This window comes from Camelus ferus, chromosome 2, assembly GCF_009834535.1.
Source record: "Camelus ferus isolate YT-003-E chromosome 2, BCGSAC_Cfer_1.0, whole genome shotgun sequence".
Taxonomy (NCBI): Eukaryota; Metazoa; Chordata; class Mammalia; order Artiodactyla; family Camelidae; genus Camelus; species Camelus ferus.
This window is the reverse complement of record NC_045697.1, coordinates 111,842,296-111,856,663: the sequence shown is the minus strand read 5'-3', so window position 1 is coordinate 111,856,663 and position 14,368 is coordinate 111,842,296. Positions and strand designations below refer to the sequence as shown.

Here is a 14,368-nt window from a genome sequence, read left to right as displayed (position 1 = left end):
ATGGGGTGGTGCCCCCACTATGTACATGCATCATATACTTAAATACTACGCATACAATCAGAAGGTAATCTTCGCTTTTTTCCCGTTTGGACTACATGTCCTTAGCTCCGTTTAGCTGCCATCCTTGACCCATTTGGGGAACTGACCTTTTTTCCCAGAATCCCTGTTGGTTTCTGTGTTTTCCTCCTCAGGCTAACTCTACTCAGGGAACCACAGTTTTCAGTAGATCACAGATAGGTTAAATTCAGAAGAACTTGTATCATCAAAAAAGACTTAAGTTTTTGATGAGATTGTGTTGAGTTTTTAGACCAATTTGGGGAGGATTGACATCTTGATATCAAGGCTTCTAACCCATGAACTCACTTATTTGGGTCTTTTAACTTCTCTCTGCAGTATTTTGTAGCTTTTTCATTATACATGCCCTTAATGTCTTTTGTCAGGTTATCCTTAAGTAGATCCATTGGACTTTATGCAGAGTTATTATGTCATCAGCAAATACATTTTAAATTCTCTAACAATCTAGGTACTTTTTCTTGCCTGATCACACTGGCTGGGACCTCCAGTACAACGTTGATTCTTGACATATTTATGATTGGTTTTACCCTTCATTTTATTGCTCATATTTGCTCAGTTTCTGTACTTCTTTTTTCTGTTGTTACTTCTGTTACTTTTGATACCTCCTGTTCCTTCACATAAAATAATGCTGTCAGTGGTACCTAGTGATTTCCTCACTGGTGGATGTTTGTTTAGCCCATATGTAACTTCTGCAAACAATGTACAAGGAATGCATACACTAGATTATTATTCCAGTATTCTCATTTGTCTCCCTGGTTCTATCCTTGCTCCCTACAGTCTTTCAGCAACACTGCAGCCAAGCGATCCTTTGAAAACAAATGTGCCACTTCCGTGCTCAAAACCCACCAAGCATTTGGTGGCCCCTACGGTTATATCACAGACACTGCTACTCCTTTTCTTGTTTCCTATCACTCGTTCTTTGCTCTGCTCCAACCACTCTTAGCAACTTGCTGTTTCCATAGGCCAGGGGTGATTCTTCCTTACGGCTTTGCACCTGCCATTCCCTCTGCTTGGAACACTTTTATCTGACATCTGCACAGCTGCTTTAAGTTGCTATCCCTTCCTCAGTGTTGTCTGTCACAGATCCCTGATTTGTTTCCCTTCATAGCAATTAGTGCTTACCCTTTTTCAAACTAATAAGTTGCTCCCCATGGTTCTTTCAATAGGAAACCAGTGATTTCTTTCTTTTAATGTAGCTAATTAAGTTGACAATTAGAGAAAGGTTTTTCTCTCTGGCAATAGAAATGTCATATGGGCCCTCTTATTAACTGTAGAAACTATAGAATGGACAAACTGATATGATCATATAACAGATACTCAGCAGCAATTTTAAAAATAGACAAAGTTACACGTATCAGAATCTCAACATAACATTTAGAGAAAATAGCAAGCCATAGGGAAATCTGTTGTATGTTTCCATTTATAGGAAGCCCCAAATCAGGCAAAACTAAACAATTTATTAATGATACATATGACAACCATAAAGAAAAGCAAACAAGGGATGCAACACAAAATTCAGGCTAGTGATTACTCTGGGTTCCAGGGAGGAAATGGAATGCAATTGAGGAGGGGTACAGAAGGACTTGAAACCACAGGTATATTCTTAAGTTGAATGGTAGACACTTGAGTATGGTATTTTTCCTTTAAACTGCACATATACATTATTTACACAAATTTATTATCTACCGTGTATGTTATAAAAGGACCAAAACCAATTTGATTTTGCACAGTTACTGCTCTTCTCAATAGGTAACAGTAACTGTCAATAGTCATGAGTGTGGCAATGGCACACATCTAAGCAGGGCAGGGTGTTGTAACAGGAGTGCAGGGGAACCTGTGGTGGTCACGGTGGTCCAGAGTCTCCAGGAAGCACAAGGAAGTTGCTGAAGCCCCACGGAGATGTTCCTGGGGCACTCATAGGAGCACTTAACGGATTCCGACTTTGACAGATTCTAGAGCCCTCATTGGAAAGGGCCTCATTAAAGGTGGGCTGATTTGCAAGTAACACTATGAATGGCCTTGAGTAAGACTGATAAACGAAGAATATGTTGCCTCCAAAACCCAAAAAGGCCTAAAAGACATTGGGCTTGTTTCCACATCGTGGGTTCTGAGAGGGTCAACAGTTACTTCTCAACAGTGTCAGGGATAGAGGTGCTCTCAGTTTACCAAGTAATTGTCAGGAAATTAACCAAGACTGAGTGTTCAAATGATTCTCTGAAGAAGGGCATCAGAAATGTAAATCAACTGTACTCCCAGAGAAAGCTGGATGAAGTGAAAATCTTGCCCCCACACACTGCCTGCCCTAGCAAGGTTGTTGAAGTTCCTGGGATTGCCTGGTATCCTGCTGTAAGTAAAGGAAAATTACGGCTGGGAAGCTGTTGAAATAAGCTCTGATTAGAACATACTGGCCAAACGTATAACAGTCAGATATTTACCAGTTGCTGATTGGATGGAACCAGTAATTAGACAATACTGGGTGAGAACACAGCATTTAGGTTGTGGTCATTCACTGTGAGATACCCTCTTCTCAAGTTAAAAAACAGGCAAAATTTAAGTAAAACAAAAGCAGTGGGGATAATTAAACTTTACCCAAAATAGATCTTGCACAGTGAATTTCAAAATGTTGAAATTCCATGGGATCCCATTTTGTGAAGCCAATTTGTAGGTGCCAACGGTTCGATTTAATTTTTATCTATTTCTCACGGGTTAGATCATCCATGCCTTCTCTTGGACAGTTTATGACAATATGTGCTATGAACTGGGGGAATTCAGGCACGGCCACAGTTCCCATGGATAAGATGCTGCATACCTCTTTGATGTCCACTTTATGTTCAGTAACGTACTAACATCGTTGGGGGCACCGGGTTTTAACTTAGTGGGAGCACAAAAGAGAATCTCACACTTTTAAGTTTTTCGTTCAAAAAATTGAGTATATCGTGGATTTCCAATTAGGTCAAATTGTGGACCTCTTTTCTAGTTGTTTCCTCCTCAGGTTTCCATCTTTTTTCCTTCTGTGTTCCCCTCCCCCCACCCAACCCTGGGAGGGGACACCATTAAGGCTGGGCTGATTCGCAAGCAAAGGCATAAAAGCTCAAAGTGTATGCTTGCTTTGGGGCAGCAGAGCCAGTCTGAAGCCAGACCACAGAGGAGAAATGCCTGCCCAGAGTGCCAAATGTTAGGACTAGGGTCTGTGGCCAGGGTGGGTCCTCGCCCAAAATCTGGTTCAGTGTGGGCGGGACTGATGATGCCACACATACCAGAAGAATATGAAAACGTTTATTATTCCCACAATAAGGTTTATGGGGTGACCACAGTGGTTACCAAGTAGGTGCAAGATGAATGAGAGAGAAGGGACTCTAACTTGGGGTTTTGTTTTATTTTGCTGGTTACTGGGTGGGGCTGGTGTGAGGGTTCTGGCACTACTGGGGTCCTGCTTGGTTTGAAGCTCCCCCTGCACCAAAGCTCCCCCTGCACACAGACTTTCTTATCAGCTCTCCCAGGTGTGGGGGAAAGGAATAAAGAAAGGTGAGTCCTAAAAGTCTGGATGCAGACACCACTTCTATCTTAAACATACCGGGAAACACAGTGTGGAGCCCTCAGTTCCTCGCTCCCGACACTTGCAGAAAAGCAAGAGACCCACTGAAAAGTGTCCCCGCACAATTGTCTTCTCTCCCACCTGGAACGCGTAAGGTGCTTATAAAACAGGTAAAGGTGCAGGTAGACGAAACATGCAAATGTTCACAAGTTTATTGCAGCTGTGAAACTACAGTTTCACACGCTCCCACGTTAGAGTTCTGGAAACACTTCAGTTATCTGCAGGTCCCTGTTGGCTGGGATCACCCCCGTAGTCTCTCACCGCGCAGACTGTGAGAGAGTCGCTCCTGATGCAGAAGTAGGGCTTCAGGACTTCCGAAAACGCCGCGGAGAAGGAGTGGAGGTGAGACCTGTCGTCCACACTGTAGAAGGACACGGCGCCCAGCTCGTAGTCCAGGTACACGCCCACCCCGCCGGGCCGGTCCTTCAGCTCCAGGGGGACGGCGCCCCCGGGCCCCTGCGCCTCGTACGCCCCGCCGCGCAGCCGCACCGTCCAGCGGCCGCCGGGTCCCGCCGGGCGCCCCGCGCGCGTCCCGGGGGCGGGGTCTGCGGGGTCCGCGCAGACGCCCACCGCCCACGCCGGCCCGCCCAGCCGCACCTCCCAGTACCGCCGGCCGCGCGCGAAGCTCTGGGCGCCCAGCACCGCCGGCTCGGCGCTGAACCTCCGCGCGCCGCGGGGCGCCCTCCGCTTCCTCCCCAGGAACGTCGCGGACTTCCTGTCCTCGGACACCAGCAGGCTGGGGTGCGCCGTCTCGGGGTCCAGGCTCACGTCCTCCCGGAACGTCTGGATGATTTTGCGCAGAGCCGAGTGCTGCGGGGGGAGGCTGCAGCCTTCGCGGCGCAGCTGGAAGGAGTAGACGGCGGGGCACCGCAGGCCCTCGCACCTGCGCAGGACGCCCCCGATGCCTCTCAGCAGCCTCACGCCGGGCAGCACGCTCCGCTCGGCCACCTCCTGCAGGAGGCCCTTCAGGGTGGAAATGTGGTCCGAGAAGGCGGCCACGTTGGCGCCCAGCTGCTCCTGGATGTCCCGCTCCTCCTGGACCAGCCTCTCCAGGACGGCCTCCTGCTCGCGGTCCACAGCCCGGTTCAGCTGCCCGAACTCCAAGGCCAGCTCCCGCCGCTGGCGCTGCACCTGCTCCCGCAGCTCCAGCAGCTTCCTGTCCTGCGCGGCCACCAGGCTCTGAGCGTCGGCCACCCGCGTCTTCAGGGGCTCCACGTAACTGCCGAGCCTCTTGCGGTGGTGAGCGGCGGCCTCGCCCACGGACCTCACCACGTGGCCCTGGTGCTCAGGGGGCTGCGTGCACAGGGGACACAGCAGCTCCAGGTCGTCCTCGCAGAAGAGGCCCAGGACCTGGTGGTGCCGCTCGCACAGGCGCGGCTCCTCGCGCCTCCTCCTCTTGCTCCTGCGGCCGCCCAGCTGCCTGGCGATGTCGATCATCCTGCCCAGCTGGGTGTTGCTCCTGACGTGCCGCTCCTGGCACGGGTGGCGGCACACGGGGCAAGGGAACCTGTCCTCCAGGTGAGCCCAGGACTGCTGGATGCAGCGGCGGCAGAAGTTGTGCCCACAGTCGATGGTGACGGGGTCGCTCAGGCCGTCCAGACACACGGGACAGTTGGCTTCTGCCTGGAGTCCAGCCAGGGCCGCCGCCACCGCCATCGGGGCTGCACCGAGGTGGGTTTTCTCTGGAGGCCGGGCTGCAGGGTCTCCACGCTGACAAGCAGGCGCACCCTCGGTTCTCACTCCTTGTCCAGGACGCTGCGCTCCGAAGGGCCGTCGGAACTCGGTGGCGCGGGCAGTGGCCAGAGTGGCTTCCTTCACTTCCTGCAGCTGATCGCAGAGCAGCTGGGCCACTCACTGCTCTCAGCAACTCTCTGGGTCAGAAAGCAGACACAAGTCGAAAGTGCCTTTTCCTTCCTGGGGATGAGAAAAATAATCCTGCCTGTGAAAAGGCTGCCCTGTGTTGTGGGACCAGCTCGCTGCCACCTTGAAGAATCTGCTGACCCTCCCCTCCACCACGATCCACTTACACCCGCAGGGACCACTGGCTGATGTGACGGTGTCCTGGGAGTTGAAATGTGTGTGGGCTTGGGGATGAGAGCCCCAGGCCTGGGTGGGGAGTCCCCCTCAGTCAACAGCTTATCTGTGGACCTGGGCAAAGTCACATAGCATCCCTGATTCTAAGAGGATCTGGTTAAAGGACAAAATTCTCAGCTTCAATCATTTCAGTGTTGTCAAAAATCTAATAAAAGAACCTGCTACTTTTTGGCTTAAACCACAGATATTTCTGACAGCACTCAATTCATAATACATAAAAATTTACTTTTCACTTAAGGTTCTCAACTACAGGATATATCAGATACATCAGACTGTGTGCATAAGTGGATTTGATTTGGACTAGAAGAAATTTATCTGGACACCCTGCCAGGTCAGAAAACTCTTCACATCAGGCACAGTATGAGATTGAGATCAGGATTTTATTGTGAGTTGAAGCTGAGAAACACACATACACATAACTACTCCCTGACATCCTTGGTGAGCTGCCAGCTAGTGAAGCTTTGTGAGGTCAGAATCTCTACAAGGATGTGTGGCACTTTCCCTTAGAAGCTGCTGCTGATTCTCAAAGAGCTGAGAGGCCAACTCAGGGCACCCACAGAGGATGTGTCCTGGTAAACTCCCCAGACTTTCCTCTGAGATCAGTGAAGTGATCCCAAAGCTGGACGCTGAGTATCCATGGCCGATGCGGGGAGGTGTGAGGGAGTCTATTGATTTAATTATCTTGATGCCTGATTGGTTTAAAACAGTATTTTGATCCAGAATGATGGACAAATGAATTTCAGAGTGTTCTAGCCTCTGATTGCCCAGCCCACTACCACCCTCTGGGCCCCCTCCAGTCTTCTGCCACCCACACCCAGATCTAGTCACACCCCCTCCCACAGGGCTCTCCTGCAGGACTGCGTTTCATCTAGAGGACCCCGTCCTTCCCTCAGCTCCAGCTTCCCCAGCACCAGGCTCTCACCCTCCTACCCTCCTGTAGTATGTTCAGCTCCTCTGGCCCCAGTGCCTTTGTACCAGCAGAGCCCTCAGAGGTCTCCGGTGCTGCCCGGCTCAGAGCTCACTGTCACTTCTTCCAGATCTCAGCTTCCCCGCTGCATGAGGGTCACCTCCCCAACAAAATGTGACAGAGCAGTAAGGACAGGATCGTGAGCTCTTTTCACTCTGACTGCTGTAGATTTACAGATTTGGAAAAACTGCATCCCACACAGAGCTGTCACCTCCGTGCTGTCTGCCATGATTGCATCTCCAAAAATCACCTCAGTCCCTGGCTAAGCTGTAGAGCACTAAAATCCTGCCAGGTTTCCGGGTCTCCCATAGGGACTGAGTGACTCTGGGGTAACCTGCTTCTGCTCTGCCTGTCTGCAGGCAGGCGTGGTGAGATGGAGGAAGACCAAATTCCTCCCCGGCCCCCGGAGCTCTAATCGTTGTCCCTCCCCACCTGCACACTGATGAGATTTAAAGTTCCTTAAAAGTCAAAATGGAGCCGGTGGCCAATGTGGCTGTGGTTTCAGACACATCCCTGCACCAGTAACAACCTGACTTTTCTGAACTGGATCAAACTCAAGGACACCACCAGCTGTTTACAAAGCAGTACCTGCTGACAGCTCTAGCTGCAACCTTGTAGTTTCAAACCCCTCCCCACCCCCACCCTCACAATTGTGTTATCAATTTGAGCAACAACCAGTCCTTCTCTGTTTAACCATCACCCTTCTTGCCAGGTCCATCCTAATTATTGACAGCCAACTGATGGAGCCTTGCAGGTTTCATGCCTTTATAAGCCTTCCCCATTGTGTATCCTGGGGACACAATTCAAGTGCTTTTTGAATCTGTGTCTCCGGGACTGCAGTCCTAACGACCCCCAATAAACGTCTCTATTTCAGTGAGGTCTGGGTTTCTGGGGTTTTGGTTAACACTCCACACTTCCCAGGACTGAGACATCCTGGAGGGGGATCCCACAGCTTCAGACCAGCCTTTGCGGGATTGTCACACACAAGTATTTTCATCCTCAGGCCCCCAGGACAGGGTAGGAACTTGGCATCTGTGCTCTCAGTACGCATTTAGGTGACTTAGGACAAGGCAGGCTGAGGGACTGGGAACCCTGATAAAGGACAGGTTTTAGCAGAAGCCAAACCTGAGTGTGGATCCCTCGGAGGTGGGTCCCTAGGCTGGGCCCAGAGCAGGGACTCAGGGAGCCCTGGCCTTGTCACCTCCCCACTCCTGCTCTCCACTTACCTGGTGCGGCTCTGGTGGTGTCCCAACGCCTGGTCCTCAGTCTGCTGTCCCACCAAATAGTGTGGGCGGGGATGTGACCCGAGCATATATACACCGCCAGGAGGGTGGAGCTATTGGGGTCCCGCCCTAAAGGCTGTGGCTCCTCCCCCGGAGAGTGGATTGGATGAGTGTTTAGAGGTGCTGCTCAGAGTTGAGGGGGGGAGGGGGGAGGACCCAGCCTGGGATGAGGCCAAGCTGATGGGCGGCCGCTGTCCCGGTGATAACAGGATCCCAGCTGCAGATTTGAGATCCTCCCATGATCCTTTCAACGCCACTTAACTTTAATCTTCTCCGATGGGGGAAATGAACTCTGAAAGGCGCTGTGAGTCTGTCCATTTCCTCCCCAGGGAGGTGTGACTCCCCCGCCCTTCCCGATCTCCAGCTCCGCGTGCACGCGGAGGGTCCGGGGTCTGGGTGAGTCCATCCCGGGCCCCCTGCACCCTCACGACGAGCAGTTTCCTATTCCAGGACCGCTGAACCCTGACCGCAGACAGGGCAGTGTACAGAGCCCAGGTCCGGACCTGCCTGACACACGGAAGACAAACTGTGCGAAGTCCCGGCCCCCGAGACAGTTGTGCCGCTGCGGATGGTTCAGGTTCCCGGCGTGATTGTCTCCCAGAGACGAGGGCGCTGCGGGGAGGGGCCCCTTGGGAGGAGACGCGCACCCAGGAGAAGCCCGGAGTGAGGCAGGAACCGCAGGGCCGGAGGGCAGCAGTGCCTGGAGGGCGGTGGCCTCTGAGCGTCTGCCGACTCTGTTCCTGGCGCGCCCCGCGGCCTCAGCGCAGCAGGGATTAGAATTCCAGGGCCTTGATGAAAATTTGAAAAGACGATGTTTGCGGGGAAAACCCTCTAATTTTGATGTATTTTGCTTTGGAACTGCCAAAGCAGTTTGCATTTGTTTCCTGCAACATTTCTGTAAAATAAGCCTGGTAAGTAACATAGTCAGTGAGGACAGACAGAAAATGGCTGTCTTCCAGGTGGCAAATAACAAAACACCTGCACTAGCTTTGCAGCTTCCTGTGAAAATACAATTGTTTCTAAACAAGTTAAAACAAATACACAACCAAAACCCAAAACACCATCTAATTCTTGAGATTATATTATCCCACAGTTATTAATTGTATTAATTTGCATAATGTTCTCATGAACCATAGAGGAAAAGTACCAACCGGGAAATGTCTCCCAGGTGGGTCCAGTAGAGAAATAAGCCCTACATTTTCCTCGAAAAGTATTGGTGTAAGTATTTTTGCTCTGATATGAGAGCTGTTATTCAAAGTACAAAATGAAACCTCTCCCAACTCATAATTTAGAAAGCGCCAGTCCCCCTGGACTTTGGTGTATGCGGTGCAACACAGGGGTTAAGACCAGAGAAAGATTTGTCAGCTTCCCCCTTGGGGGATGGCAGAGCCATAGCATCCCAGGGGATGGACCCCTACAGACACCATGGCCCCTTCACCACTGCCTCCTTCTCCACCAACTAATGATGCCAACCCTCTGAAGACTCAGGGCAGCTGGTAAACAAGTAACCTTGTGAGATTGTGTGGACAGCGTGGTTTCACGGTTTCCACTGTCATGCCTTTTCTGTCTTCTGAGGTGAGAAGACTGGGAACTCAAGTTTCAGTATCTAGGGTCAAATTGACCTTGGAAAGGTTGATTTTACACTTTCTGTAGGTTAAAATGTTTTCAAGAGATGGATCCATTTTTCTTCCATTCATATGAAAGGACCGCTGGAGGGTCTAGATCTCCATACCTGCTGGAGACGCTTTCAGCCCCTGGGAGCAAGTCCAGCTCTGACCCCGCCCCACTTCTCTTCAGTCTGGAGGCTGCCCACCCCACTTCCAGTCCCCTAGAATGTGCCAACGTGACCTGGTTTCCCTTGACAACTCCTGTCAGGAGGGTCCTTTCCAGGCCTGTCCCCTTTGTAGAGGGTCAGGGGGAGCTGGCTGCCCCGCGGGGTGCAGTAAGGGAGGTGCAGGAGTCACGTGTTTAGGGCTGTACCTGGATCTGGACTTTGGGAGCGGGTGTATTTTCAAACTATTCTGATGGGTCAGGAGATCCGGGGTCTGTCAGACACAGACGACTCTTCTCAGTTGACAGCAGAGGGGAACGGCTGCCGGGTCTTGACCTTCAGTCCTGTGCTTTGCCCGCATCTTCTTCATAGACCCATCATCTCCTGATCGGCTTATCACCTAGTCCCCAACCCAGCCAACCTCCGGAGCTCTCTCACTCACTTCATAGTTAGAGTCCTGGAGCCAGAGACATGAGTGTCATCCCAGCTGGGCCTGTGACCGTCCAGGGAGCAGAGACATAGGAAAGCAGGGCATATTTGCCTCCTTGCCCCGTTTCAGTGTGGATGACCTTCCCATCCGGAGAGAGGATGAGGCTTTGCTTCTCATCAGGAACAGACATTGCCCCCCTCCTGCAGATCCTGCACCGAAATGTCTGGTACCATCTGTTGGAAAACGTTTGAACAACCAAACCCACACGATTAGATCAAAAATAACACTGGGCAGTTGAGCCCCTGCGGCCACAGCAATGCGTGTCCAGGACCACGGGGTGGAGCGTTCCCAGCTCCTGGTCAGCCCGGAGCGGCCCGCGCACACACAGGAAGCGGCCGTTCCCTCTTTTAAACCACGGCTGAGGACAGGTGTCCTCCAACCCCAGCCCAGCCCCTTCTGTTCACTGAACTCAGGGTCTCAGAAACTGTTCCACATCCACACACATATTTCACTATGAGCAGAAGCCTGAATGGAAAGTGTTGCATCCATGGTGGGAAGAGAAGTTTCTGGAAGAAGGACAGTCTTTCTGCGAGGTCAGCGTTCCCTCCAGTGTTCTTCCGCCCTCTCAGTTTCAAATCAGAGGTGTCGCCTACTGAGTGCTTTACCAGGTTAGACTGCGTGCTCTGTGCTTTACTCAAACATCCTGTGAAAACTTCACGAGAATTCTCTACTGTGGGAGGACTTGCCTCCCATAGACAAAAGTGGAAAGGGAGGGTTAGAGTGGTGACGTCTGCGGGGCCACCGGGATGGAGTGTCACCCCTCTGGGGCCACAACAGCCCGTCTCTTTCAAAATACTTAAGAGTATTTCAAAATACTGGTTTTTAAGTATAATTTCCATTTTGTTGTTTTGTTTTGCAGAGAACAAGATTTCTTCAGTCATTAAGGACTTAGCTCCTTACATGGGCTCTGGTGGAGGCCGTGGGGCGGCACCTGCAGGTCTAAATCTGGGTGGGCATGTTCGCTCCTTCCGGGCTTCACGAGGACTCCTGACCACCTTGCTGTGCGTGGCACAGCTCACGTAGTAGTGCAGTTCCACAGACAGCTTGGGAGGCACGTAGGCGTGGAGACACTTGCTTCAGAAACGTCCCCGATGGCTGCGGCCTCTACTGTGTTTTGAATGACAAACTTCTCAGTGACCGTGTCCTTGGGCAGGCATCTGGCACAGCAAATAAGCTGCATGAGGCTGCAGGCCTTTTTGGCAAGACCATCGTTCCCTCTTTGCCTGGTCACCAGGCGAGGACACGAGAGAGCCAAAATACATTTTATTCCCACTGGCCAGCTAATTCCCGATTTGAGAATACTCTCCCAAAAGTCCAAAAAGAAAAAAGTTGTGATTCATAACATTTCCATGCAAGGGGCATTTATCTGATGGCAAGAGGAGAGACACGCCCTGCGCAAGGGAAGCAGCCCGAGCCTGAGCTTTGGGGCGATCTCAGCTCTCTGACAATTGAGTATAAGTCAGAAGTCACTGCGATGTGGTTAACAGTCTTGTATGTTATCCGGCACAAAACAGTATCAGGAACAACACAGTTATTCTGTAAATGTCAGCATTAGGTCAGTGGATCAGCGCCCTCAAAGGTTTTAACCACCAGTGACGAGCTCAGCAGGCTCAGTGATGGTGTTGGGGGGGCAGATGGAGGTTCTCTAATTCTGCGCCCCTACACTTCACTGCTGGCATCTTCCCTAAAGAAGACCTTTCCCTCCCTGACGTCCCCTTCTGTGTTTTTAGAGGCACCCCCTGGACTCATGAATTCTCTTCCTCTCCAACGTGTATACCCATCATTCTCCTTGCTGAGGTCCAGAGAGCCCCACATGGAGCCGGCCATGCTCCCTATGCTGCCTCTGCACCCTCTTGGCCAGTCCTCGCTAGTCTTTGAGCTCATCCCTGCTGTGAGATACAGGAGCCTTCATTCCCATCTTTTATTCTCCTGAGACCAGACCTAGAACCAATATTTTCTCTGTGACACTCTGTTGGGCTTTATTGATGAAGGATAATGAAAAACTAAGATCTGGTGGAGTAAACGCTTTTAAATGTGTGATGTAAAACAAATGAGGGTGTACGTGTTAAGAACTATGAAGGATGTGAGATTTACCTTATTTTTGAGCTGACAAGTTAGCCTGCCCCTGTATGATGGATGCTGGCCGAAGACACAAAGCACTTTCTTACTCGTGGCACAGTGGTGGCATGAACTCTATGTTAGTCTCAGTACCCGGGGTCCTTCCATCCGTGGGGTGAGCCTAGATGGATGCGGTGCACACAGGGGATTTGCAGCACAGACGGGAACTCCCAGCCCAGGACATCCGGATCCTCACTGCGCTGTGGGCAAAACTGCCCAGACTCTGCCCCAAAGGGAGGCATAGCCTTCAACATGATGTACAGCAGTCACACCTCCCTCTGCTCTGCAGGGTGACTCTCCAGCTTCTGAAGCAGCTCCTCAGGAAGCATCCTTGGAAAGATAGTGCAGAACCAAATGGCAGCCAGTGCCTCTGCTCACAGGATGTGCAGAAGCCCTCAGACTCACAGAATGTTCTCCCAACATTGCCCAGACCAGGAAGCAGCATTACAACAGGAACTGAGACAACTCTTCTGTGGGCGTGGACATCTGGGTCTCTGAGGACATTATTAAGAAGACTTTTAGGAATTGGGAAGGGGAGGTGTGGAGAAGGGCCAGGGAGGACACCTCTGCAAGAAGGGGTCTGCACAGGGGTCTCTAAGCATGCTCTCCAGACCAGTAGCATCATGACCATGTAGACATTTATTAAAATATAGGTTCCTGGGCCCCACCTCCAACCTACTGACTCAGAAATAATGGGGTGGGGGACGGGGCCCAGAAACCACTGTTACCGACAGCCTACCGGTGACCCTGGTGCACCCCAACCTTTGAGAACCATTCATCTGGAAGTTGCATTTCAAGGAAACTAGAATATGTCACCCCAAAATATGCCTTTATGACACAAAAATTATATTGAGCTGAAGGCAATTAAGAAGCAGCAAACCCACAAACCCTCCCCTTCTCTGGCTAGTGGTGGGATACAAATTCTCGTCTTAGTGGCCGCAGACCCTTGTCAGCCCAGGGAGGGCGCCAGAGGAAGCTGCAAACAAACCTTACTCCATTAATTCTCCTCCATGGTTTGAATTTCCCACATCCTGCCTCCCTTGAAAGCCTAAATCTGCTTCCAAGCTCCTCTCTCTGGTCTACAAATGACCTGTTTGTCGAAGCTGCTTTATAAGCTGGGGTTCTGAGCCTCCACGGGGGTTCCGTTTCCTTTAGGTTCCTCCAGCGAGGGGGTGCTGCGGCCCCCATTCCCTGCCTCCCTCTTGCTAATTTCTCTGAGAGACTGCCAGGGGCAAGCAGAGTAGGGCGGGGGCTGCACTTGCCTGCAGGGCGCGTCCAGAGCAGACATTCAGTCCCCGCCCTGCTGGGTGATTCCGCCCGCAGGAGGCCCCAGCAGATGACACGGGTAGGTCACACAGCAGGGGAGGATCCTGGGTTAAAAGAGGATGTTTTTGCTTTTTTCTGACAGGAGGAGCACTGAGAGGCGAGATTCTCTGAATGAAAATTGGATATGTGAAAAAAGAGTTATTTTTGGAGTAAAACCAGGAGGGATGGCACATCGGAGAGCTCGCGGACGCTCAGGTGTCAGCCACTCTGAAGACTTCAGCCGCCGTCTCTCTCTTAAAGGGTCTGGAGTCCGTGTTTGTAGCTTCAGCCTCAGTAAATCCAAGTGCAAACTAGGTCCTTCTGTTTCTTCGAGGACCAGACACGCCTTGTGCTTAAACTGCACTCACTTCCCCTCAGTTCTGCCCTGGTCCCGCGCTGTCACCTACGTGGCTGAAGCTCTTGCCTTGGGGTCCCTCTCCACCCTTTACTGACCTCCTGGGTGCACTTCCCACCTCGTCCACCAGGCGGCCTCAGGGCACCATGGGTCCAGCGGGAGCCTCCTGCTGCCCAGTCTGTATCCACTGGCTGCTGTATCCACCTCTTATCCACCAAGATTAGGGTGCAGCCCGGAGAGCTGTTCAAAAGTCCCTGCTGCTCTCGGGGTCCCTCTGCCTGAAATCCGCCACTGGCTCCCACTGTTCTCAGGGTC

At 51.6% G+C, this 14,368-nt stretch overlaps 1 protein-coding gene and 1 pseudogene across 1 annotated transcript; both read right to left on the bottom strand.

Annotated features, from left to right (window-relative positions):
• Positions 1 to 3,880: 3,880 nt before the first annotated feature.
• Positions 3,881 to 8,420, bottom strand: LOC116659311 (putative tripartite motif-containing protein 75). The gene is made up of 2 exons (XM_032466743.1): positions 8,277 to 8,420; positions 3,881 to 5,497 (listed from the first exon to the last, which is right to left on the bottom strand). Exons 1-2 carry the CDS (start codon positions 8,418 to 8,420, stop codon positions 3,881 to 3,883), a joined length of 1,761 nt encoding a protein of 586 aa, XP_032322634.1.
• A 2,681-nt stretch (positions 8,421 to 11,101) lies between these two features.
• LOC116659305 lies at positions 11,102 to 12,995 on the bottom strand (annotated as a pseudogene).
• Between the last annotated feature and the right edge of the window lie 1,373 nt (positions 12,996 to 14,368).